General features: G+C 41.9%; 2 protein-coding genes across 2 annotated transcripts; both read right to left on the reverse strand.

Moving 5' to 3' along the window:
- Positions 1–3,289: 3,289 nt before the first annotated feature.
- LOC104688294 (disintegrin and metalloproteinase domain-containing protein 20-like) lies at positions 3,290–5,908 on the reverse strand. The gene has a single exon (XM_010397733.4). It carries the CDS (start codon positions 5,906–5,908, stop codon positions 3,476–3,478), a length of 2,433 nt encoding a protein of 810 aa, XP_010396035.3. The 3' UTR covers positions 3,290–3,475.
- Positions 5,909–10,030: 4,122 nt separating this feature from the next.
- MED6 (mediator complex subunit 6) lies at positions 10,031–23,764 on the reverse strand. Its single transcript, XM_010390390.3, has 8 exons — positions 23,664–23,764; positions 18,197–18,356; positions 17,092–17,183; positions 14,783–14,865; positions 13,968–14,076; positions 13,395–13,510; positions 12,617–12,644; positions 10,031–12,239 (listed from the first exon to the last, which is right to left on the reverse strand). Exons 1-8 carry the CDS (start codon positions 23,683–23,685, stop codon positions 12,112–12,114), a joined length of 738 nt encoding a protein of 245 aa, XP_010388692.1. The 5' UTR covers positions 23,686–23,764; the 3' UTR covers positions 10,031–12,111.
- Between the last annotated feature and the right edge of the window lie 121 nt (positions 23,765–23,885).

Here is a 23,885-nt window from a genome sequence, read left to right on the forward strand (position 1 = left end):
CAGTGTCTCCATACTCTGCTAGTGAAGAAGTGCACAAAAGCTGGGAGGAAGCATGGCCAGGACAGGTGACCTAAACTGGACAAAGGGATATTCCATACCATAGAATATCATGTCCAGTATATCAGCTAGGTGAGTTACGTGTAAGGGGGTCAAACACATTCTGGGACGGGCTGGGTATCGGGCAGCATGTGGTGAGCAATTGTACTGTGCATCATTTGTTTCTCTTGGGTGCTGTTACTGTCACTCATTATTATCATTATTATAATATTTTAGTTTGTTCCAATTATTAAACTGTTTTTATCTCAACCCACAAGATTCACCTTTTCTTTTTGAATCTCTGTCCCACTGGGAGGGGTGGGAGGAGAGTGAGCAAGCAGCTGCGAGGTACTTGGCAAACTCCTTCAAGATACACAGTGTTCCTCAGCAGCAGTTCAATGTATTTTAGAGATGACAGTCTTGGCTTAAAACAAAATCAATTTTATCTTGATCTAACTGCAATATTAAGTGTTTTTAAAAGTCTTCTTTAGCCAGAAAGAGATTTCAAACAAGAAACATGGATATATTGTTGTAATTTAGTCCTAGGCAGCTCCAGGCTTCACCTACCACAACTGGTCTGCCACGTATTAACAGCTACCTAACACTTAATACCCTTACTGCACTGGCACAGACCATCTCACAGAATCAGAGAATGGTTTGGTCTGGAAGGGACCTTTAAGATCATCTAGGTCGAACCCCCCTGCCATGGGCAGGCACACCTTCCACTAGTCCAGGCTGTGTCTTCTTATTTCCTCCAGCACAATTTCACATACTCCACTGACCCACATCTCTTGGGAGATGGTGCAGCAACATCTGAAGCTGCCTCTTCATGTGTAAGTGACTTACACATTAACCAAGTTCTAGCATCCATTTAAAGCATTTTAAAATGCAGTTAGAACCAGGAGGGGAGAAAAAAAAAAGGGAAACCAGAAAGATTAGGACTGAACTTAGACTTACACCTTCATATCACCTTCAGAGTAGTGGGACATTTCTAACAAACCACCAGAAATACCAAGTTTTCCATTGCTGTGTTGAAATCAGAAACAACAATATTTTCAAGGAGAAAACCTCACCAAGGGAGCTCACACATTTTATAAAACATAGACTAGGTTTGTTGGGACACATGTCTGTCTTGCTTGTATGGCCCAAGAAGAAATGGGAGAAAAGTGTACAGAAATACTTCTATCCAAAGCTCACGGAAAGCCTCCTCCCAATTAAGTCCTGTTTTTTCAGAACAATCTTTAAGCATAGAGAAAAACGGAAACTACAGCATTTTATTACTTTACCTTTCCCAGAAGTGCATTTGCAAGTAAACTTTCTAGCCTAAATTGTGCTTTCATTCACACCTCTGTCTCTTCAGTATGCAGGTCTGTAAATAAGAATTCCCTGACTCTGGTGTTTCTCTGTCTCAGCATAGATCTATACTTGGCAATGTATAGTATCTTATTGATCAACAATGGCAGGCCATCCAGGTGACAACCTGAAACTTCTGCCACTCTTTCTGTATTTAAAAAGCAAAATAAAAAAAGTCTTAGTAGATACTAGTTGTGCATAGATAGTTGGAAGGTGCTGCCTGAAGTACTTTTCTTACTTTATATCTCCATCTTTCTGTTAATCCACATCTGTCTTGTCTGTCACCTATTCCTTGTTTGCAACACCTGAATTGCAGTTGTTATTTCTCAGAGGATAGCCCTCCCACTCCCCCAAACTCTCTGAAGAAGGTCTGTGGTTATGAGGAATAAATCTGGGGTGTCAGTCAAGAGGCAGTTATCTTGCCTTTTGACATAAACACAGGATTAAGTTTTCATCATCTAATCAAAACCATCCATGTTTTATTATGGCAATAAGCACGGCCTGCTAAAGAAACACTGTGTTATCTCGTTTCTGCAGACAAGCATAGATGACTATGTAAGGACCCATTTGCTCTAGACAAAAACCTGTGAAAAACTGTGAATCACATGCTTTGTATTTCACATCCCATCATAATGTAATCAGCCCTTTTTGAATACAGGACACAAAAAAAATTACACATAAAAATACAGGAAAATGCATATTCTAAAAATATAAACTATGTATTTGGGAGGCAGCAAGAGTTGACCATCATAATTCGTAGAGTCACCAACATCTTTTTTCCCAAATGTTCCCAAGTGTTAGGGTACTTATCCCGCCTTTACAGAATGTTTGATGTGTGTGTGTACTTTGCTTTCTAAATACAAATAATTCTTTTGTTAGCAGACAAATGCATTATAGCCCTTTACCCTGAAACACCTTTAAAAAAAAGTTTTTGCTGTGATCTGGACTAGAGACTCCTCTTCATGCTGATCTGATAGAAATGTCTAGTTACTGCTGTAATATTAAAACTTATTGAATGGTATTTCCATGTTCCTCATATTTTTCACAGGTTAGACATATTTTATGTTGTGTTTTAAAAATGAAAACTACAATGCTTCTGTGTGGCACTCCATAGTGCTGCAAGGACACATTCAGCCATAGCTGAAGAAAGAATCACATAGTAAACCAAGAGAAACCCCCTGAGATAGTCAGATAAAGCATCTATCAAATATTGCAGGAATTCTAGGCGGGGTAGACTTGCAGAATAGTTCCAAATACTTTAGAAATTCAGTTAGCTTGGGGAACCCCACAGACAGCTCCTCTTAGCAACAATAAAATACACAGCACTTCTCAGCAGCAGTCAGAAGTCAAGACACTGGAAAATTTCCAGAAAATAAAAACAATTTGTTCTTGTGAAATGACAGATTTGGTGTCATTACACTGCTGGCATATATATTATGGTTCAGAAATGTAATGCTTACTAGTATGATCTGGATAATCCTTCTCTACTCTTTCACAAGAGGAAGACCCTGTTCCCCTATGATCTGCCTCCTTCCTGAAGGGCTGCTCCCTGTAAACAGCTGGAAGCGCTTGTGAAACAGACACCTGCATCTCACTGCAATACCTGTTCCTTGCCTGTTTGGGTGTCACAGATGTGAATTAAATCACAGAAACACAAAATGTTTTGCTTGGAAGGAACCCAGTGGAAACTGCAAGTGCAATTTTTTCTTTTTGGTTGTTAATGAATGACAGAAGATATTCACAAACATCTCTCTCACTGAATTGAAGAAAATATTAGGTAAATAAAGAAATTGAAGCAAAGAATTTATCTACAACTGTTTTAAGAAGTTTGCATTTTTAAACTGTTGGTATGAAGCATAAACACAATACCTGCGGTTTACATCAATTTAAGAGCTCCGGGTACAAAGAAAAGCATGCCTTACTGCCTGCATTTATTAACTTAAAAGAAAATAAACAGAGAAAATAAACATTTACTTTGCATTTAATGATATCACATGAGATTAGAGCTGTTCAGAATCTGTTGAATTATTTTAATGAGTTATCAGATGGCTCCGCTAAAGGGAGATTTCCTCAAGACATTCCAAAGCTACTGCTTTTGATCTTTGGTGGACTTTGACTCACTGACAGGCAAATTTTCTTTAGGAACTTCTGTTTTTTTCAGTCTTTGAAACAACTGCAATGTTCTATGGAATTGGGCTTTTACCTTCATAAGCCATCCCTCTATTTCCTGTTTATAACGGATGGTAAGGGCTACTCCAAGGATACATAAAGAAAAAAAACCAAACAGTGTTAGTCTTACTTTTGCTCTCTGAGAAGTCTTCCTGGCTGGAGGAGGTCCACTGTCAATGCTACCTCCAAATCCTTGCAATTCACAATATGGAGGAGCCCAGCCATACTTGCAGTGACAGTTCTTACGATTGTTACACACTCCTCTGTTATGACACTTTGTCATGTTACAGTCGTAGTTCAGCACTAATACATTCATACATGTCCTGTTGATACAAAGCATATCACTACCACATGGTGTGCCATCTTCCACAGCTCCCACATCTGCTCTTGGCATCCCTATGTGATAGTCAAGACCCCAACAGTTTTTATCTCGAACAGGAGTTTGGATTAGCGTTACATGGTTCTGCAAGAAAGGTAATTTGGCTATGTTTTCACACTGAATCCTACCACATAAGATATTCTCAGTACTGCATTTTGTAAAATGGATATTGTCACGAATACCACAATTCCCAAACCGGTCACCCTGAGTATTCACTGCTTTGAAGCAATCTAAAGGAGCAACCCTGGCTTGTTTGCCAAAGAGATGCCGGCACTGTTTACTGTGGGAAGAACATTTTCCTTGATAGCAATAAATACCATTTTTGCAAGGGGTTCCATCTTGTAGGTATACATCCAATGGGCACTGAGGGGAAATCCCATTGCAATACTCTGGCAGGTCACAGGTGCCAGTACTTGCTCTGCAGAGTGTTCCTGCTGGAAGGACCTTACAGTACTTGCAGCATTTTCCAGACGCACAGACCGAACCTGCAGTAAATGTGCAGTTTGCGTGGCAACAAGGATCCTTTCTGCAGTTTGCTTCTGAACCACAGTCACACTGCTCTCCGCTTTCTACTATCTTATTCCCACAGTATTCACGTGTCTTTGGGTAGAAAGTGCCAGGTGCTGGTGGTTGACGAAGGCACTCAGCACCACTTACAAGCCGGTCAAAGTACTGTTTGTAACTGCAGTCACTGAACGAATCAGTTTCAGCATTGTTTTCATACATAATGCATGTCTTGCGTTTGCATTTACAATCCGGTTTATCGTGGCCCATCCCAAGATTATGGCCCAGCTCATGGACAAATGTGACAAAAATTGCGGACAACTTTTTCTCAGTGAAGGAAATAACAGCCGATGACCAGTGCCTATCACACACTGTCCCTATATATGCCAGTCCCAGGCTGCCTCCAAACCACTGAAATGCAAATAAGTGAGCAACATCGTGGTACATCCGATGGTACAGGTTTGACTTTCTCCAGCTGTTAAAGTCACTAAGTGCCTTGGGAATAGAGTTAGTAATGTTTATAAAGTTGCTTTCAGTCCAGATCTCCAGTCCTATAAGAAACAGCCGGACAGAAAGCTGTTTGTACATAATGTCCCCAACATTGATGATTTGCATGACGTGCTTCAAGACTTCAGATTTGCTCCTGCCTGACTTCACAAACCGCACGTTGTCCACGACCACTACTATCTTCACATACCTGATGTGTGTCCACCAGTCGTTCAGCCTTTCGTTCTCCTCCTCTGCCTTGGGAGCCTTGAACCACGGCAGCACAGCCTTTTGTTGCTGCAGCACCTCTGGCGTCAGTCCGCAGCTGGGTCCCTCGGGGCTGTTGGCCTCCTCCATGCGGTAGAGAAAGTGCCGAAAGGCCGGGTCATTGGGGACGGGCTCGATCTGGTAGGTATCATCCTCCACCCAGAGCACGCCCTGGAGGCCCCTGCCGCAGGTGCTGAGGGCCACCAGGGAGCCGGGGCTCCCCAGCACCTCGCCCTGGTAGAAGCAGTTGTCCCGCACGAAGGGGTGTTCCTCTCGGCGGGCCCCGTCCCGGCCGTAGGTGACCAGGGTGAAGGGGCGGGAGACCAGGCCCCTCCTGGGCTGCAGGCGCAGCACCCGCGGCCGCCCCGCCACGTTCAGCCAGTAGGAAAGGGCCGGGGCGTCGTCGCCGGCCCGGGGGCTCAGCTGCCGCGGCACCGTCACCCACGGGGCGCGCGGCTCCGCGGGCCGGGTCCCCCGGGCCCCGGGGCACCCCGCCACGCCCAGCAGCAGCAGCAGCAGGAGCCCCGGCAGTGCCCCCATCGCGGCCGCCGGCACCGGCCGCCCCCGCCTGAGCGGGGATAGAACCTGGAAGGGGCCAGCCCGGGCGGAACCGCCCCGAGGCTTCAACTGCCGCCGTGCGGGCCGGGCCGGGCTGGGGCCGGCGGGGGAGCGGCGCCCGTTCCCCAGGAAACGGCACCTGCGGCCGCAGCGCATCGCACACAGCCCACCCTGCTCTTTGAGCCGGGACAGGGGCTCTCGTGAGGAGGAGCGAGTAAATTAGCCTCCCCCAAACACGTTCCCAGCTTTTAATAACCTTCAGTTCAAATTAATAGGTACTTCTCCTTCTGAGCAGACATAGCGAGGACAGCCCCCAGTTCAGCTTCACACGCCTTGTCACAGATGTTTGTGTTGAGCAAAGGGTTCATTTGGGTAGACCACAAGTGGGAAATACTGTTTTAAAATCTCAAAAGGTTGGCTTTTGCTTTTTTTTTTCTCTTTTTATTACAGGATCATTTGTGAGTGGACATCAGAAACAGGCTATTTCAGTCCAAGAGAGTATCTGGAAAGGCTTAGAGTCTGCAATGAAAAAGTACAGAAATATTCCCTGTGGTGACCTTAGCATGTACCTTACTATAGCTACTACACCCCCCAAGAAATAAGGTAGAACCAGGGGGGAATTCACTTCCACTACATTCTATAATACAGAGGCAAACTAATAGTACCGAGTATAAAAGCCCCAAGCATAAAAGCCCCAAGCCTATCTACACCACAGCTGCTATGTACCTACAACAGCGCACTTTAATTACAGCACTTAATGCAGCAGCCATTTTCCCACATCATGTCCTTTCTAAAGACTTGTGATTGCATAGCAATGGAAAGAGAACACTTACAGGTACATCTACCACTTGGCTGCCATCCCTGTTTTGGGGTACAGCTTCATCAAAACACAACCGTAAGACAGTGAGTGATCTGGATTGTGGTAAGACAGGATGTCCTGTGCAACACAGCTATACACGCTGGTTTTTTGGCACATGGCACTGGGATTCAGCATAGCCACAGCTGTTACCTTTTGGGAACTTTTCACAACTTTCTTTTCAGCACTACAAGCACATTTGGGATGAAGTCCAACCTGCTATGGCCCTCATCTTTCTCAGCTGCAGGAGCAGTACCCTTCTACCATCCCATCTGGATCTCGGGAATCCTGCCTTTTGGCACCAGCTTCTGTGTGCTGACCATCACCCTGGCACAGGCAGCAACACTTAACATTTCAAACTACCTGAGACAGGCACTGCCCCTCAGGAGGCTGGGCAGTGAAAGAAGCAGCTGACAGAATGCTCAGAGCCTCCTTCTGCTGCCTCACGCCCCAGGGTCCTGAGTGAGCTGGTACCTTACGCTGGGCACATGGCAGGCCTAACTAACAGCTGTGGAGGTTACCAACAATTGTCCAAAGGTGCTTCAGATTCTGTGGTTTGGTACCATGCTCATTCCTTGCAAGCATGGCCAGCATTAGCAGCATACACCTTGTAATACACTACCTCAGATTAAAGGAGTGAATACAGGATGCCTGCTTCTATTAGGATCCATATAGGAGGATCTTTTTAGATATCCATCCTAACTCATAACCTGTTATAGCCTTAGATTAATTTTATTAGTTTTAAAATTACAGAAACTGTTTCTTGTGAAGTCTTTTTTGTGCAGATAGTTGTTGAATGATTGTCCACTACTTTTCAATTATCAGCTTTGCATTTCAGTACTGTGAACTACATCAGATTATGTCTTTTGAAATAAATATAACCCAGACCACAATAATGGAAAAATCCTGTTATATAATCTGTATGCAGTCTGTAGTGCTATTTTTAAATGCATGTTTCTGCTGTATGATCACTCCTTAAATTATACAAAAGACCCTACTAAATCACTCTGCCAATCTGCAAGAGTTGTCTTACCACCCCAACCACCCCCCGACCTGAAGTTGCCTACTACTTTCTTTCTCTTTTAATATAAACATAAAAAATACTCAGGTTCCACAGCTGAACTCATGACAGATTCTTGGGAGGAAGTGTCAATGCAAGTTTGTGACACTGTGTTCAGCACCTAAGCAAGTCCTTCAGCATCGAGCTTACATGAAAAGGGATCACACTGTTGTGTTCAGGTTACCAGTGCCTTGCATTTCTGTATTTTGACCAAGTTAAGATCAAAGGGGAAGGAGGGAAAGATTCCCATTATATGACAATGAACAGGTTGGAAGGAAAAATGACTGACCTTACAGTGGAGCAGGAAAAAATATAATCTGAAGCTACTTCAACTGGCTTTCTCATGAGTGTTTTTCAATTTTCTTTCAACCTTGTAGCTCCCTAGAATTTCAAATGAAGGTACAACTTCTTGTGGAATTGAATCTTACCAGCAAGAGATTTTTCTTACTTGCCTTCCCTTCAGTCTTTAGGAACAGGTCACAAAACACCAGCAGCCTTGTGGACCATAGGTTGAAATTTACTGGCAGAAAGAAATGAAGCTTTCAGACTGCTGAGAGATCAATAATACATCATAACTCATCCCACTGGGAAAATTGGAAAATTTCTCCCCACTACCCATCTACCTATGATCCACATTTTAGGCTACAGGACACATATGAGACCATTTGTTTGTTCTGTGCATGATTGCATGACCAAAGCAACACTTTATCAAAAGTTCACCCTCCTCTCCAAGAAAAAAAAAAACCTATCTTGAACATTGAATGCCTAGTTACCATTTGGTTTGCGATTGAAAAATTATTGAAAACAACCCTGAAGAACTGTATCACATCAGCTTTTGTTCAAAAACCATCTGTTGGTCAGTGAAGCCAGTCTATTTGCATAACACATCTTCACCCTTTTTCTCACAGGGGACCTCCATCTCTCAAAGTGAAGCTGATCTATTCCCTTTGCCTTGTCCCTTCTCTTGCCTACACCCTTCTTGCTCCAAGAACAGCTTGCTCTGGCAAACAAAACATACTAACTGACCAGAAGGCATCTTTCTTTGCTAGGAAAAGGTTACCAAAATATGAATTATGGGGGCAGAGTGGCAAAGAGCAGTGTGTGAGAGCAACATACAGCCTGGTCAGACCTTACTTAGTGAAAAGATGACAAAGACAGTATTTCTGCTGCACCTAAGACACCATTAGCTTTACACAGTAAACTGAGGCAGCTAGAGTGCCCCTCTTCCTACAGTCTGGCTGGATTTTTGCATGCACATGTACATATACACATATGTACATACAAATATGCATAGCTGTTCATGGTTATACAAACATTTACATGTACATTCAGGTTCTGAGGAGAACTATTTGAGTTCCAGGTAGTTTTCAGCTACCCCATGATTTAGGCGAAGAAAAGCCCTTTTGAAGTCTGAATGGTTATTATCTAAGAGCAAAAAGTAGAGATAGTTCTCCTGTACAACCAAATCTCACCTTTATACAGAAGAAAGTGATGCAGAAGCAAAATTGAGAAGTGCTTGCTTCTTTCCCTTTCACCTACAAGCTTTACAAATACTGAATGTCCTTTGGAAGGACTTTGGACTTTGCAGTCAGGCTCTAAACCAAGAGAGAAAAGGTTTAGACTCTCATGCACTGAAAAACATTACTGACTACAAGATATCTGCTTAACATCTTAACAGTAATATTTGACATAATGCCACTTCAGTAAGTTAATGTCATAGCTCACTTAACTAATAAAATTATTTTAGAATATCTGGTCAGCAAGTAAGAAGATCATAAGATATTTCAGTTCCTTCAGCACTGGACAGCTACTAAGAAATCGACACACAGGTAACATCCCTTACTGCTTTAAAATGTAACTCACTCAGCGAAAGATCATTCCCCTGGAAAAGGCTTATCACATTCAAATGCTTGTTTCATGAATGGAAGCCATTTTCCATCCTCTCAATAGCTTAGATGCTGGTGCTTTAACTCAGATGGGACCAGACCAGGAATCCATCCTCTTTAACACCCTTTGACACCAGCCAACACCAGGTATTTCTGCAGAAGGCAAAAAGGCTGCTCAGAGATGTAGAGGTGAAGAGTCTGCCCCTTCAAGTTCCACCCTTATCTCTGATCAGCTCAAATTCTGAACATGGAGTATAATGGTTCAGTCTAAATGTAACTCCAGTTTCATTTACTTGTCCCTCTGTTCTTGTACTACAAGACAGAACAAGTTCTCTCCTTTCCTACTTGTTCCACTATTCAGTTTTATAAAGACTCAATATCTGTCTTTCCAGCGCCATAATAGGAAAACTCTGACTCATTTTATTGCCCTTCTTCCGACCCTTCTACTTTAGGGAAACTCCTTTTCAGACATTGAGTTGTACAACACACTTTATTTCATGTGAAGTCCAGTGACTCAGAATATTTTGGTCATACTATGTTCTAGCATCCATTGTTGGCCACAGCTCTATGTGTCTTCAGCAATAAGCAAGCTACCTTTCTTCTGCTAGTAGTGTTAAATATTTCCTTAGTGCATGAGTAGATAATTTTTCTCCATTAAAAAAAACAAAACTAAACAAACAAAACAAACAAAAAAAACCCCAACCAAACAAAAAACCCTCACCCCCCCCCAAAACAACAACGACAACCCACCAAAAAACCCACCCACAAGCAACGCCCAACACCCTAGATCTTCATTAAGTGCAGTCTGTCATCTTTCTTGCTTAAGTTTTTCCAAATTACATACAGGTTCTGAGGTCCTTTAATGGCCATTTCCAAGGACTTTATTCTGACCACCAACAGCAAGGACTGCTGAGGTTCCTCACCATTCATGTCTCATTTCTGGAAATCCTGGCTTTCCATCATGGGGGTGGATGAGGCAATGGCTTTGGTGCTTCCTCCACTATTTGCTTTCAGAGGCATTTCTTTAATACAAGAAAGAACCAACATCCTTTTTTTCTAAGTATATTCACACCACATTGTCTTGTTTTGAGCATCCCAGAATAACTGCTTTCTATATTTTCTCTTGATTTAATAGTTCCCACTAGCTTATTATCTACTTTCATAAGAATTTTGAGAAACGGCTGTTCAAACCTGATCCAGGGATGAAATAAACCTAATACAGACTCAAGTGAATTTCAGATGTACCTGCATCAACTGAGAACAGCTATTGGTGTATCTACATCTTTTACCATTACAGCTTTGGATTACAGGACAAATATTACATGGAACTTTCTATCAGTCTGTAATAAACAGCTCTGACTGGAGAGCTAAATTACTGAAAAAGTGTCTTGTAACCTGAGAATAAATTTGACTATCTAAGCATACTTTAGTCTTTCTTACTATCTACATTTTGGTTGCTATGTACAAACCTTTTTCTTGCTTACTACAGTTTACTGTATGAACACGATTAACAGTTGTGGAAAGAAAACAAGCTGTTTCAAGGTTCACTCCGCTATTTCAATGAAAAAACACAACCAAAGTAACAGTAATTTCTTTTCAATAGATGATTTCTAATTTTTCTGAGAGAAAAAAAAAGATTTATGTAAGCAATATGCTTAAAAAAGTGTATAGCTGTCAGTGATGTTTCTCTTCCACTGTCCCACTTCCAGAAGTCTAAAAGGCACATGTCTAATGAAGGAGCAATGAAGTGCTAGGAGCACAGAGGAAGAGATGTAATTGATATATTTGAGTTACAGTGAAAAATTAGAAATATAAACAGCTTCACTGAGTGTGCAACATCAAGAAATTTTAGCCTGTTTTATGTCATAAATCTCTCTCTGAAAACACAAGCTTCTATAATAAACTATTAGCTTAACCACTAAGTAAAATCAGTGTCCAAGAACATCTAGAAACCAGATAGCATTCTGACATCTAGCTACATGGATTTGAGGGTCCATTTATCAAATCTTTTATCTTCATCCCAAGCACACTAAAGGCACGGAAATTTGTGGCAGGGAACCTAACTTTTCCTCCTCAAAATAGAACACAATATCTTCCAATGTCCAAGCAAAAAATAAATGCAGCCAGCACACATGACATATTTGCTACTAACAAAGTATACATTTAAGAAAGGCATTCCAGCAGTCAGGAGTTTTATTTGCCAGGAATTCCAATTCCTTTTTATATATAAAAGTTTCTTCTTTTTACATAGGAAGCCTAGACACAAAGGATGCAAGAGTTTGTAAAGATTTCAGGAGGCTGCTGAACATGTCCATGTAAAAACCATTCTCAGAAGCCAATATTCAAAATAAGATGAAGACTGAAAACACCTCCTTTGAGGCAGCTCACATCCTGACATTAACACCTGCATGAGAAGTTTCTACAGAAAAAGCTGTTACAGGGATCTCAGTCCCTGAACTGTCAGTCTCAGTGGAAGAGCTTAAATATAAAGAAAAGGGAGCAAGAATCTCCTGTTTTCCAGGTACTGACTAATCCAGACATGTAATAGCTTCTCCCTTCACTGGAGTCTCATTCGTTTTTCAGGTGGTCCTTTAGCACCAGCACTCTGAGTATTCTTTACAGTCTCTTTTTCCTCTGGCTTGACAGCTTCAGGGGCCGGTTCTGGCTCCTTCTTGACTTGATCCACTAAAGATGTAACAGCAAAAGAAAGTTAAACCTCTGATTTTCACTCCTGAAGTACTCTTCAGAGTATTTAGAAAATATTGCTAATGTCAAAAGGGCAACATTAATTTCAAAGGTGTAAGAATAAGCAGGGAGTAAATTCATACTTATATGGGTTAAAAGGTGGAATAGATTGAAGTGATACAGTTCATGCCTTTCCTGTTTGAAGGTTGCCTATGATCAACTCAAACTCTTCACTCTTATCCATTACTTTGCACAATTAGGCAATGCCAGAATTCCAAACCATCTCACAGTAGCAGCAGCAAGAGCTTACATGGCAACTGAAAGATACTGCATACAGGGCCTATTTTTAAAGTCTTGTGAGAATATTACAGTTTTACCTGGGATAGGCTTTTCTCCGGGCTTTTGCTGTGGGGGAAGAAAAGAAAAAAACCAACACATCAGTGGAACCAAAGTTGAAATTCTCAACCCTTCCTGCTATTCATTTAGGAAGAAAATGCAAGCAATGCACTCTTACACACAAGAGGTGAGGGTAGAATGGGTCACTCAATACACTTTAAACAAAATCCAGTTAACATTTTATAACATTCAGCTTTTCCTCTGACAACTGAAAAACACTAAAGCAAAAAATATGCAGTTAGCCAGTCTTTCCCGCATCTCAGCAGCACTTTTGTGGGATGCTGTAAACATAATTTCCTTTACTCCCAAGCAGAAGTCCTGGTGGAACAAATGGCTACCAAGAACAGAGGTAATCACAACAACTTCACAGAATGCCAAGAATTTCCATGCTAACTAATGAGTCTCCAGAACAATGGAGTAACTAAAACAAAATACTGTGATGGCTTGATTGAGTTCACAAAAGAGGAAACTGGAAGCAGCAGCAACATCTGATAGCTGAGAACAAACCCTCTGTGATCAGATAAGGAAGGTGTATAATAAAATTCACTCTCATCCTTTCGCCAAGGTCTTAATGACTCCTGCGATTACAAAGGGAGATCCTACACTCCAATATGAGCCTTCATGTCAAATTTATTATCAAATCTGTGTTACTATTGCAGGAATACATGAAATTCCCATTCGGTTTCAGCTGTTCAAATACTTATGACTGTCTTTTAAGTTCTAAGTTACAGCAAAAGTTGCGGCTTTTGAGTGTCATACCTGAACAAATCTGGGTGGAAACTTTTGTCTTAGGTCTAAAAGCAAAGCATCTACCCGTTGTCTTTGGAAAATAGAGCTTGGTTCTTCTTTCTTCTTGGCTTTTGGTTTAGTTTTCTCTGCAAGTCACAGATATATTAGAGAAAGATGTATTAAAATTTATTTTCTCTTAGCAGCTCTTTGTTGTATGACAAGTTGGTATTTGTCTCTCCTCTGAACTTCACCTGTATTTTCTCACTGATACTGGTTTTTTCTTTTTTTTGTGGAAGACAGATTAAGGATGATTCTTACCTCCTGACAAACTGGTTTGGCTTCTGAAGATGTGTTTTGGTCCCCAGTGGGTTGAAGAGTTGCCCACTTTGTTGACACACAGCTCACCATTTTCATCTCCCACCCATGCCTCGATGTTCATTCCCACCAGCACAGAAGGGCAAGATTCCTTTCATCTGGTAGAGAGCCGTAACTTACCCTTCAGACACTTCATCTCACCTCTCCACCATCACTGTGCATTGCATCAAGCTTTTCCCTACATTCCTTTCCTCTCCCTAAGTATGCAGGAGAAACTAGGAATCATACCTCGTTCTTCTTGATCTTTGAAGTGCCACCAGTAGCCCTTGGATGGGTGATAGCGACAGTAGGACATAGCTTCTTCAAAAGCAGACTGAATTCCATGCACTGCAGTGAGCTTTCAGAACAAAAATGTAAGGCAGTGTTCAGAATTTAAGGAGAAAATACAACATAAATTTTTGAAACTAGGTATTTTAAAATTAGTATTCGATATTCATTTTTGTTCTGGGAAGGGAACTTGGAACATCCAGTTTTGGACTGAGAATGTTATTTCTTTAACTGGTTCTCACAAGGCTCTTCTGAAGTGCTTTTCTAAACTGACAGAGAAAAACTTGCAAAAGCAGTAGTTTACGAGAACAGAAGGAATCAAACTTGAGCATCCAATTTAAAAAGAACTACCACATCAACTTAAAAAAATAAGCCTCATTTAAAAATAAATATTACATTAGCTTAACATTAATGTTCCAAAGCAAGCTTCACTGATTATGTATTTAATTACTATTTCATATGTATTTGTCAAATAATTTTTCTTTTGATTATTCAAACTTCATGCTGTTTTGCCAGCTGTGTAGCTTCAGTTACTCTGGTCCTTCATCCTTAAACAATGTATCCTAGTGTTTGGGCAATACTGCAGTCTCCAAGATCTTGCATTTTCATGTGGGACGCACATGATATTAACCAGTGGCATTTGGTTTAAGTTACTGCACCGTCACTACACAAGATCTTTCCTCAAAATAGTGAAGGAGAGATTTAAACAGCCTGGGGGACAACCAAAAGTAAAAGGAGATATAAACCAGTATACATCAAATGCACAGAACACTTACAACTCTGGAGTTAATGACAGACCCTAAGTCAGGTGCTTGATAAATCACTCCAGCTATAATATAGTAGTCAGCCAGTGGCATAACTGTGGGAAGGAAAAGAAGAAAAATGCAGGATCAATTTAAAGCTCTGGCTGCAGACTGTGTATTTGTTGCTGAATTTCAGTCGTAGCAGGAGAAATTGCAATACTCCTCTTACCACAAAATTTTCTCTTCTTCATCTTTTCCTTCAAGGTGCTTTATTTGCACCTTAGGCACAGACTGATAAGGAGAGAAAAACCAAGGTCTGCTTTACAGATAGAAAAGCAAGAGCTTTAAAGTCCTGTCCTACTGCAAGCAAATGACTGGCCTCACAGAACTAGGCTTTTCAGAGCTACACTAGAGCTACTACCAGTCAAGTGAACTGCTCTGGAAGTAATTCCACTAGCCTTGGCTACCAGTAGAAACCCACAATAATGTAAGATCTCATTCTTCTGGACTCAGCTTTCTCTAACTTGTACAGTCCTCTCAGCTAGATTTCCCAGACCAAATGGAGTTAAGCACACACAGAGCATGCTTTTCTAAATTAGCAACGTTCTGCCAAGAAAAGACTACCTTCCAAAGGCATTTGCTAAATCAGATTTGGAACCTCTACTGACCAATCAAAAATTCTTGTTCATTAGAGCTGCAGTGTAGAGAACATGACAGTTGCCTCTGTAACTCTGCCAAACATTGTTCAATTGAGAAACCATAGCAATGCTCTAAGCTTCACATTCCTAAGGATCTTACCTGTGCACACATGTGTTCCAGTTCCTCCATCTGTACTAACAATTCAACCAGTACTTGCATTTTATGAAGCTTGGACACCTGCCTAAATTAGCAGTCCCAGACAGCTGGGTGCATATTACAGCCAGTACCCACTTCTCCTCTAAAGAAAAAGGATGCTTAGCACTTCCTTGCAAATGGAGCAAGACACAGAACAGCAGTTTTACTGTCTCACAGCTCTGTACCAGGGCCTACCTTCCTAGACAGGTAACTCTCCCTAATCAAAGATTTTTCTAATATCACTTCAAACAGGCAAAAAGTTGTCTTAAAGAATTTCAAACAGAAATACATCTGTTTTAAAACCACACAGAAGTCATAAGACACGCCTGCATCAGTTGTGTTTAAGTGTTCTACGCTAGCTATGAACTCATTAAATTTCAGTTTTATATCCCCATTCCTATGTCTCAAATACACTAATATTTGTACCCTGATAAAATAAAACACATGGTAACATCTGAGCTAGGGAACTATGCAACTCAATCAAGGTACCCAGCACAAACTTTACAGTCACAGTGGGAAAAATGTTACCAAACAAGTCTCAGTTAGGTTCCACCAAACATACATCTGCCTTACAGCATAAGTCTAAACACACATACTGTGGAAGCTCCAACTCCAGTCTTGATCTGAAAGGTGTCAAAACCAGAAATTAAGGGCTGCATGATTATTCCATACTCACTTTTAGAAGCTATTTTCAAAATCTCTAATAAAGAAATAATTCAAAAAACGTATTAAAGAATCAATCATGTATGTTTTCTCAATATGGAACTGCAATATAAAGGGACCATTATCTGATATAAGCAAATAAGATACATTACCAGACAAGACAAATTCCTGCACAAGACCAAAATGCATATGCAGAGCCTAAATCCCTAAAAAAAAGTTAAGAAATAACTAGCACTAACCCTCCCTTTCTTTCCTACAAAGCTTACTCTGAAATAACCTAAATTATTTTATATGAACATGCAGTAAACAGGTAAGACAGTCCAGTAACTATTGAAACGTGGCTACATATTTGTTTAATCACACACACATAAACAAATTCAAGGTTAGAAAGGAATAATGAAGCCAATTGCATGCAGATGGGGAAAAAAAGCTAAGGTATTTGATTTAAAAACTGGAAAGGTGATCAGTGACACTCTAAGAAGGAGTGGTGCTGTTATCACAAGATTCCATCGCAACAAGAAATGGACACTCTTGCATAGCCTAACAGATAAATATGACACGGAATGAACGCTATTAGCAATTTCCTGCAGGAAAATGTAGCACAGGGCATCACTTTCTCATCTGCTGTTCCCAATTCCCCACAAGATGGCACTCCCTGCTGCTGGCACACTGCAGGGAGCTGCTGGAGACAGGATCTCCCCACCACAAGGCCTCATACCCTCCCAGTTAGACTGGAGATAAAGACAGAAAAAGGGAAACAGAAGTGCTTAGACACAAATTAGGAACTGCTAAAAACAACTGACTGATCAGGCTTCTCAACAGGGGGAAGAACTGAGTGATTATACCTTGTGTTGGAGATTGCCTTTGCTGCTTTCGGATAATGAACAGAATGGGCTCTTGAGCATGAAGAAGGATGTACTCCACTCCAACCATCTGGCTGAAAAAGAAGCAACCAGAGTAAGTTATCTTCCTTGAAGTAACATCTGCAGGATGTGAAGAGCGACCAAAGGGGCCGGCAGTAAAGCAACAAAGTTCTGATGCTTTGAAAGCTCTTCTTTATAATGTGCAGTAAATAAAGGCAAAGGATTTCCTGAGCTAACTATCAAACCCTAGGTGCATAGACAAAGGGAGTTATAACAACCTGACACAAGTAGAACATATTAGCAACAGATAAATAGCAAGAAAGGTAACAATCTATCATCATGTCATTTAAATACAGCAACAAAGAACTGGTGTATGATGTGATCATCTGTGTGTCTGATGTAAAAGTCTCTCTGCAACCACATCTGAGCACAAATTACTTTATCAATGAACTTCTAGCTCTGCTTCAAACTCCCTATCATATTGTAGAGTCTTTAAATAGTTCTCAAACAACTCACTTGTGCTCAGTGTAGCAGATGGGGAACTGAAAAGAAAGTTGACTTGCACATGCAATCTCATTACACAACCATATGTGATCAGTTTATCTACAACACTCACTACTCTTATTATCCATACTAAAAAGCCAGCTCTTCGGAAGAATTATGTACTAATTATGGCACATAGCCAGCAGTACATGGAAACACAAACTACTTACGAACTCAAAGTATCCCCTAACGTATCCCCTATTCACCGCAGAAAAAAACATTTAACTACATTATGTTACTCAGGTTCTGTTGAGCTGGGAGGATGAGAGAAGACAGCTTTTCTATTTCAGAGAAATATCTAAAGGGTGATTTACTGGAATCTCAAAAGATACACAGAATCCTTCATGCTTAAAGCTTCCTTGAGATGGCATACGAAGAAGTAGAAAACATCCAAATACCAAAAAAGCTGGGCTTTTCCAAAGTGGTGGGACTAAAAAGCACCAAAGAGAACGAGGTTTCCAGCATGCTTCCATTTAATCGCCAAAGCCTCTGAATGGAGGGACAAGGGATACTGCACAGGAACCAGCTGCAAATTACAACTTACTTCAAATGGTCCAGGGTCATCCGCTGCATTTTGACAACTTCATTGTTACATGTTCGGTCATAGAACGGGTTACTTCGCTCTGAGAAATAGTCCAACACGCTCCCATTGTTTAATATTGGAATCCAGGAGCTGTCAACCCAGGAAATTCCCAACAGATTATCTGGGAAAATAAATCTACACTGAGTACCAACGCAGTCAAAAACACTACAAATACATAAGAGAGTAAATTGCCACCAGTTAATGATTATAGCAGAGAAAGGAGGTGGAACACAGAGTCAAACACACCAGTTAAAATTAAAGAAGTATTTCACAGAGTTCAAATAATAATTGATAACCTTTAACCTTCTGCAGTTCTCTTAGCAGTACACAAGAAAAAAAAAAAAAAGACCCAAGAAACAACACCACAAAGATGCTATTTTTGGGCAGATGTTTCCCAGTAGTCTTGAACAAGAGATTCTATTCCAGACTATAAAATTAATCTGCCAAATTGCCTCCAGCAAATTACTTGTTCCATAACTCAGTGGATATTACAGAAATCTAACTACCGAACACTAACAATTATATTTAAAAAGTAAGCTTTTTAAATTAAACACACTTTATAACCTACAAGTCATTATAGGCCAGTTAAATTCTTATAGATTTAGGGAAATATGAATTAAAGTCCCTGCATTTTATTATCACACTGCAGCAAAATGATGTTCCTCAGGCACAGCGTCAACAACCAGTTCCATAGTCAACAAATTTGCTAACACTGGAGATCCAGGAGGAACCTTGAAAAACACCCTGAAATTCATCCATTTTAAATCGCAGGAGCAGCAAACAGAATTTCCAAGACACAAGAAAGCAGGAAGAGACATGCATTGTTTAAATTAAAAAAAACCATAAGTGATGAGAAGTCATTGAAGACTGAAGAACTGAAATTCCCTCCTCACGGGAACCACTCCCTAAAGTTCACGCATTATATACATACCCAGAACTCCCACTTATCATTCCACTGAGAATATTTTACTTCCGTGACAATTCAGCATGCTCAAGGATCACTGCATCAGTTTCAAAAATGTGAGCTCATATACTATTAGCAGCCCCTCTGAGGAAGTGTAATAAAGTAACACTACCGGCTTAGCAAACCAGGAAAAATGCAACAGAAATAGTTGCACGTAAACCATTTTTCCTTGCTAATCTCAGAATTTCCAGCCTAACTGTTTCAGGCGGGGCAGGGAAAGGGAGGGAGAACTCTAGAGATATTCACGTTATCTCACATAGACTATCCTCTCTCCTCACTATAAGAAAAGGAAATTTCAGAAACACTGCACTAAGATCCATTATTAAGCACCTAAGTCATGGTAGAGCTGTTTATTCCAAATGCCATTCAAACCCCTAAGAGCTCTCCTTTCAAAAGAATCTTAAAATCTTAAGGGTTTGCATTCTTCTCATAATAAACTCTCACTTTATATTTCAAATACAAACTTTCCTTGTTTGTATGATTAATAATATCTGCATTCTCAGAAGAATGTCAGACAAGCTTTAGAAAGATAATATAGCTATCGTGCTGTTATATAGACTGATAAATGTATCATAAAATGGAATATAAAGTTGGACTCTAAGACTCAATTATCCACAGCTGCTTAGTGCCAGTATTTATAATAGCCTTTATAACTAGCAAGATTGTTCTCTTAACTATTCTTGGAAAAAAGGGGAGGAAGAATAAAACAAACCATGAACCTGACATGCCTGTTACATTGAAGGGTGTACTGTTTATTTTGGGAATGAGAAAGCAAGGATGGTGTTCCTGCTCCCTGTTCCTTTCAAAAATAGGACATCTTGTGCAAAGCATTTCTTGTGGAATTTGCATCACAGATGCAAAAGTAAAGTGCTTGTGACAATACTGCCAATCTGTCATGATTTTCAAGACAATTTGGAAGACAAGCCAGCAAGCCATGGCAAAAAAAGGAGTAATTCACACGTGTTGAACCTGGCCTTGTCGTCCAGGTAGCCCAGCACTAGGCTTTGACAAACCAAACAGTAAAGTAGCCTAACAGGGTATTGGGTTTGGTAGAGGGGGTTACAGGAGTGGCTTCTGTGAGAAGCTGCTGGAAGCTTCCCCATGTCCTACAGAGCCAAGCACAGACCACAGTAAGGAGGCTGTGCCCCTGCAGCCCTTGGAGATCCACAATGGAGCAGAGATCCGCCTGCAGCTCCTGGAGGACCCCACACTGGAGCAGGTGGATGCCCAAAGGAGGCTGTGACCAGTGGGAAGCCACGCTGATGCAGGCTCCTGACAGGACTTCTGGTCCCTTGGACAGAGGAACCCAAGCTGGAGCACGTTTGCTGGCAGGACTTGTGACCCTGCAGGGGACCCACGCTGGAGCGTTTTGTTCGCATTTCTCCCAATGCCGAGAGCAATACAAGCCATGCCAAGCAGCCCCATGAGTTGCCAGGCCCTGCAGAGCTGCCAGGTCATGTTCACCTGGGCAAAGTAGTGCCAAAGTTGGCCCAGAGGGTAGGCAGGTCAGAGGCCATGCTCTCTGTGACAATGGGCACTTGTCCATCCTGACCCAGCTCTGGGGGCTGCAAAGATCTCAGTCATTCTGGAAAAGTGAGGAATTGCCTGTGTGACCAAGCTAACCATCCTGCGCAGAAGGTACCCAAAAATTGTGAGCAGGTTGGTTTAAGTGCAGAATACTAATCTGCATTATTAATTCTGCCAATTTCAGAGACCAAGATGGATTAAACAGAATTTCTTCATGACCTGTACTTTAGAACACACATTTCCAAAATTTGTGGAGAAAAAATATTCTAATACTCTTGGATTGGTGAAAACGCAGTTGTTTTAGTTTCAGTATATCTATTTTGAATTTAAATGACAGACCCACATTATGGTAGGCCCAAAGGGATACACAGTACAATTACACCAACAATTCATTTTTCAGAGGTGCAAAATTTTGGATTTTTCACTACTGGTTTTGATGTGTCATGCAGAGAAATCTGGGATGCCTTTTTATAGGTGGACCCATTGACCATCCAGCGTTCTACCTTAATTTCTAACCCTTCTGTTCCCCAAATTCAGGGAATATTATTATCAGCTTCACCCTTATCTGAGTCCCATTCATTTTTAAAATATATAACTGAAGTGGCTCGGCTTAAATCTGTTTTACTGGAACATATCAGCTTTTGGAAACTATCATGTTGACTAATAACCCTAATTGGGGGAGTTATGCAGGCTATAATGAATACATTTTTACTGTGAAGAAGACGAGAATGGTACTAAAGAAGGTGAAAGCAGAGCAATAGGCAGGGGGGGCTGGAGTCTGAAAGGGCTCCCACCCTTTGGCCTGAATCAATGTGCTCTTTGTAGGCAGGAAGGGACAATTAGGTGTAAACATTATTTCTGACAATGAGAAGAGGGGACTGGTGGAAAACATCCCAGCATCCCTAGCGGACTTCCTAGCTCCAGTACAACCAGAGAATGAAACAATAAACTTCTGATCAACAGCAGAGCCACACATTCAGTAATAACCAGATGCAAGGGCCTGCTTAGTAAAGTTATGATACTGATTGTTGGGGCAATGGGAAAAAGGGTTTTATGGCCATTCCTGTAACTCATGGAGTGTCCAAACTGGACATACTAAACCAACGCATGAGCTTCTATATGCCAGAATGCCCCCTTCCATCATTAGGATAAGACTTACCCTGCAAGCCAAAAGCTCAAGAAACTTCTTTTGAAAACTGTGTACAGCTATGCATCTCACAGAAAAAGCCATGGAAAGATCAGATCTGCTTACCAATGAACCAGACCTCAGAGAAACCTGAAAATGACATCCTGGAAGTAGTACTTATTGCTGCTTAGGGTTTCAATAGGAATTTAATACCTGTAAAGAAGCCTTGTTCTTAGGACTATAGGCTGGTACAGGATTTAAGAGCAATAAATCAGACACCTCAACTCTGTTGTGTGTATGGGCTTCTTGTACCAGGTGAAAAAACCTGTTTTGGGACAACAGCATTGGAGAAATTCATGGAGGACTGTCTCCTGTGGGAGGGATCCCACTGTGGAGCAGTGGAAGACTGTGAAGAGTCCTCCTGCTGAGGAGGACAGAGTGGCAGTGCCAACACATGTGAACTGATCACAACCCCATTCCCTGTCCACCTTTGCTGCTTGGGGGAGAGAAGGTAGAGAATTCTGGAGTGAAGTTAAGCCCAGGAAGAAGGGAATGGTGGAGAAGAGGTGTTTTTAAGATTTGGTTTTATTTCTCATTATCCTCCTCTGATACAATTGGTTATAAATTCAATTAATTTCCCCAAGTTGAGTCTGTTTTGCCCATGACAGCAACTGGTGAGTGATCTCATCTCTGTCCTGATCTCAACCCACAAGCCTTTCATTATATTCTCTCTCCCCTGTCCGGTTGAGGAAGGGGGTGATTGAGTGGCTTTAGTGGGCACCTGGCATCCAGCCAGGGTTAACCCACTGACAGTAGATGAAAAATAGAAGTATACCTCAAAATCTACTTAATATATTGAACTGTATTAGATAAACGACTTCGAGGGAGCTTAAAAGACCTGGAGTAAGACAGAAGGTTCTCGCATCAGCTAATAACTCAATACAGCACTCCTCCATTAATTGTTCACATAGTTCCTTCATGTAATCTCAAAAAAGGCAGTCAAAAAAACACACAGGACTACACATGATCATTAAGAATTTGAAGACAAAAAAAGCAGGAAACCTCTGTGGCATTATCAAAATTGACCCTTCGTGAAGTTTCCTTAAATATCTGCTCTTGTTCATTCTCTGAGACTCTACCACACAGGCTTCTGATGTTAGTCTCTTCAGACACTCTCATGGAGAAAAATAACCTCCTTTCCTGTGGCCTCTGAGCCCCCACTTCCTCTCTCAAAGTCCCAATTCTTCACAGCAATTTAACTTCTACTTTGTTTACAACATAAGTCTTCTTTAATACTTTTTTCAAATATCACTTCTTCTTCAAAACATAATCTCCTTTTATTCATATCCCTTACTTCTCACCCAAATGTTTCTTGTTTTTTGTTACTTCAGCTTTCTTTTCCCGGCTTTCCTAACACCTGGCCTGCCTCACCACATCCACCTGAACTGCTCTTAAGATTACCAGCCTCACTCGCTGCGCTGGTCCTGTGCAAGTCCCACACACACGCCAGCGCTTCCCACTTTCCCCCACACTTCAGAGCTGGAACTCTCTCTTTTAGCTGTTTCCTTACGTCGCCATCTCACCGCAGGACCTCCCTATCCACCCTGAAAAGGCAGAGTCTACCAGAAGGAAGCTTGTTTTCCCCCCGGCCGTTCCAGCTTCCAAGGACCAGCACACCACCACACCGACCCCCTCCTGCGGCCGCCCCGCGGAGGACTCTGCGCCGCGGGCGGAGCCGAGCCCAGGCCGGCGGGCAGGGCCCCGGAGCCGCGGGGAGCGAGCCCCGAGAGCCGCCCCCGCCCCGGGCCTACCTCGGATGTCCACAGCCGCCATGGCCGCGCCGTGCACGTCCTGGGCGGGGCGGGGCGGCGCGCAGGAAGCCCAGGAAGCGGTCCTGGAGCGGGGAGGCGGAGCGGGGAGGCGGAACGGGCGGGACGGGCCGGAGCGGTGCGGGGGGAGAACGCCCCTCGTTCCAACACGCAGTCGCTGATGAGGGAAACAAATGCGTGGAGGGTTGTGCTGCCCCAGCCTCT

The sequence above is a fragment of the Corvus cornix genome, chromosome 5 (genome assembly GCF_000738735.6).
Source record: "Corvus cornix cornix isolate S_Up_H32 chromosome 5, ASM73873v5, whole genome shotgun sequence".
NCBI classification, from domain to species: Eukaryota; Metazoa; Chordata; class Aves; order Passeriformes; family Corvidae; genus Corvus; species Corvus cornix.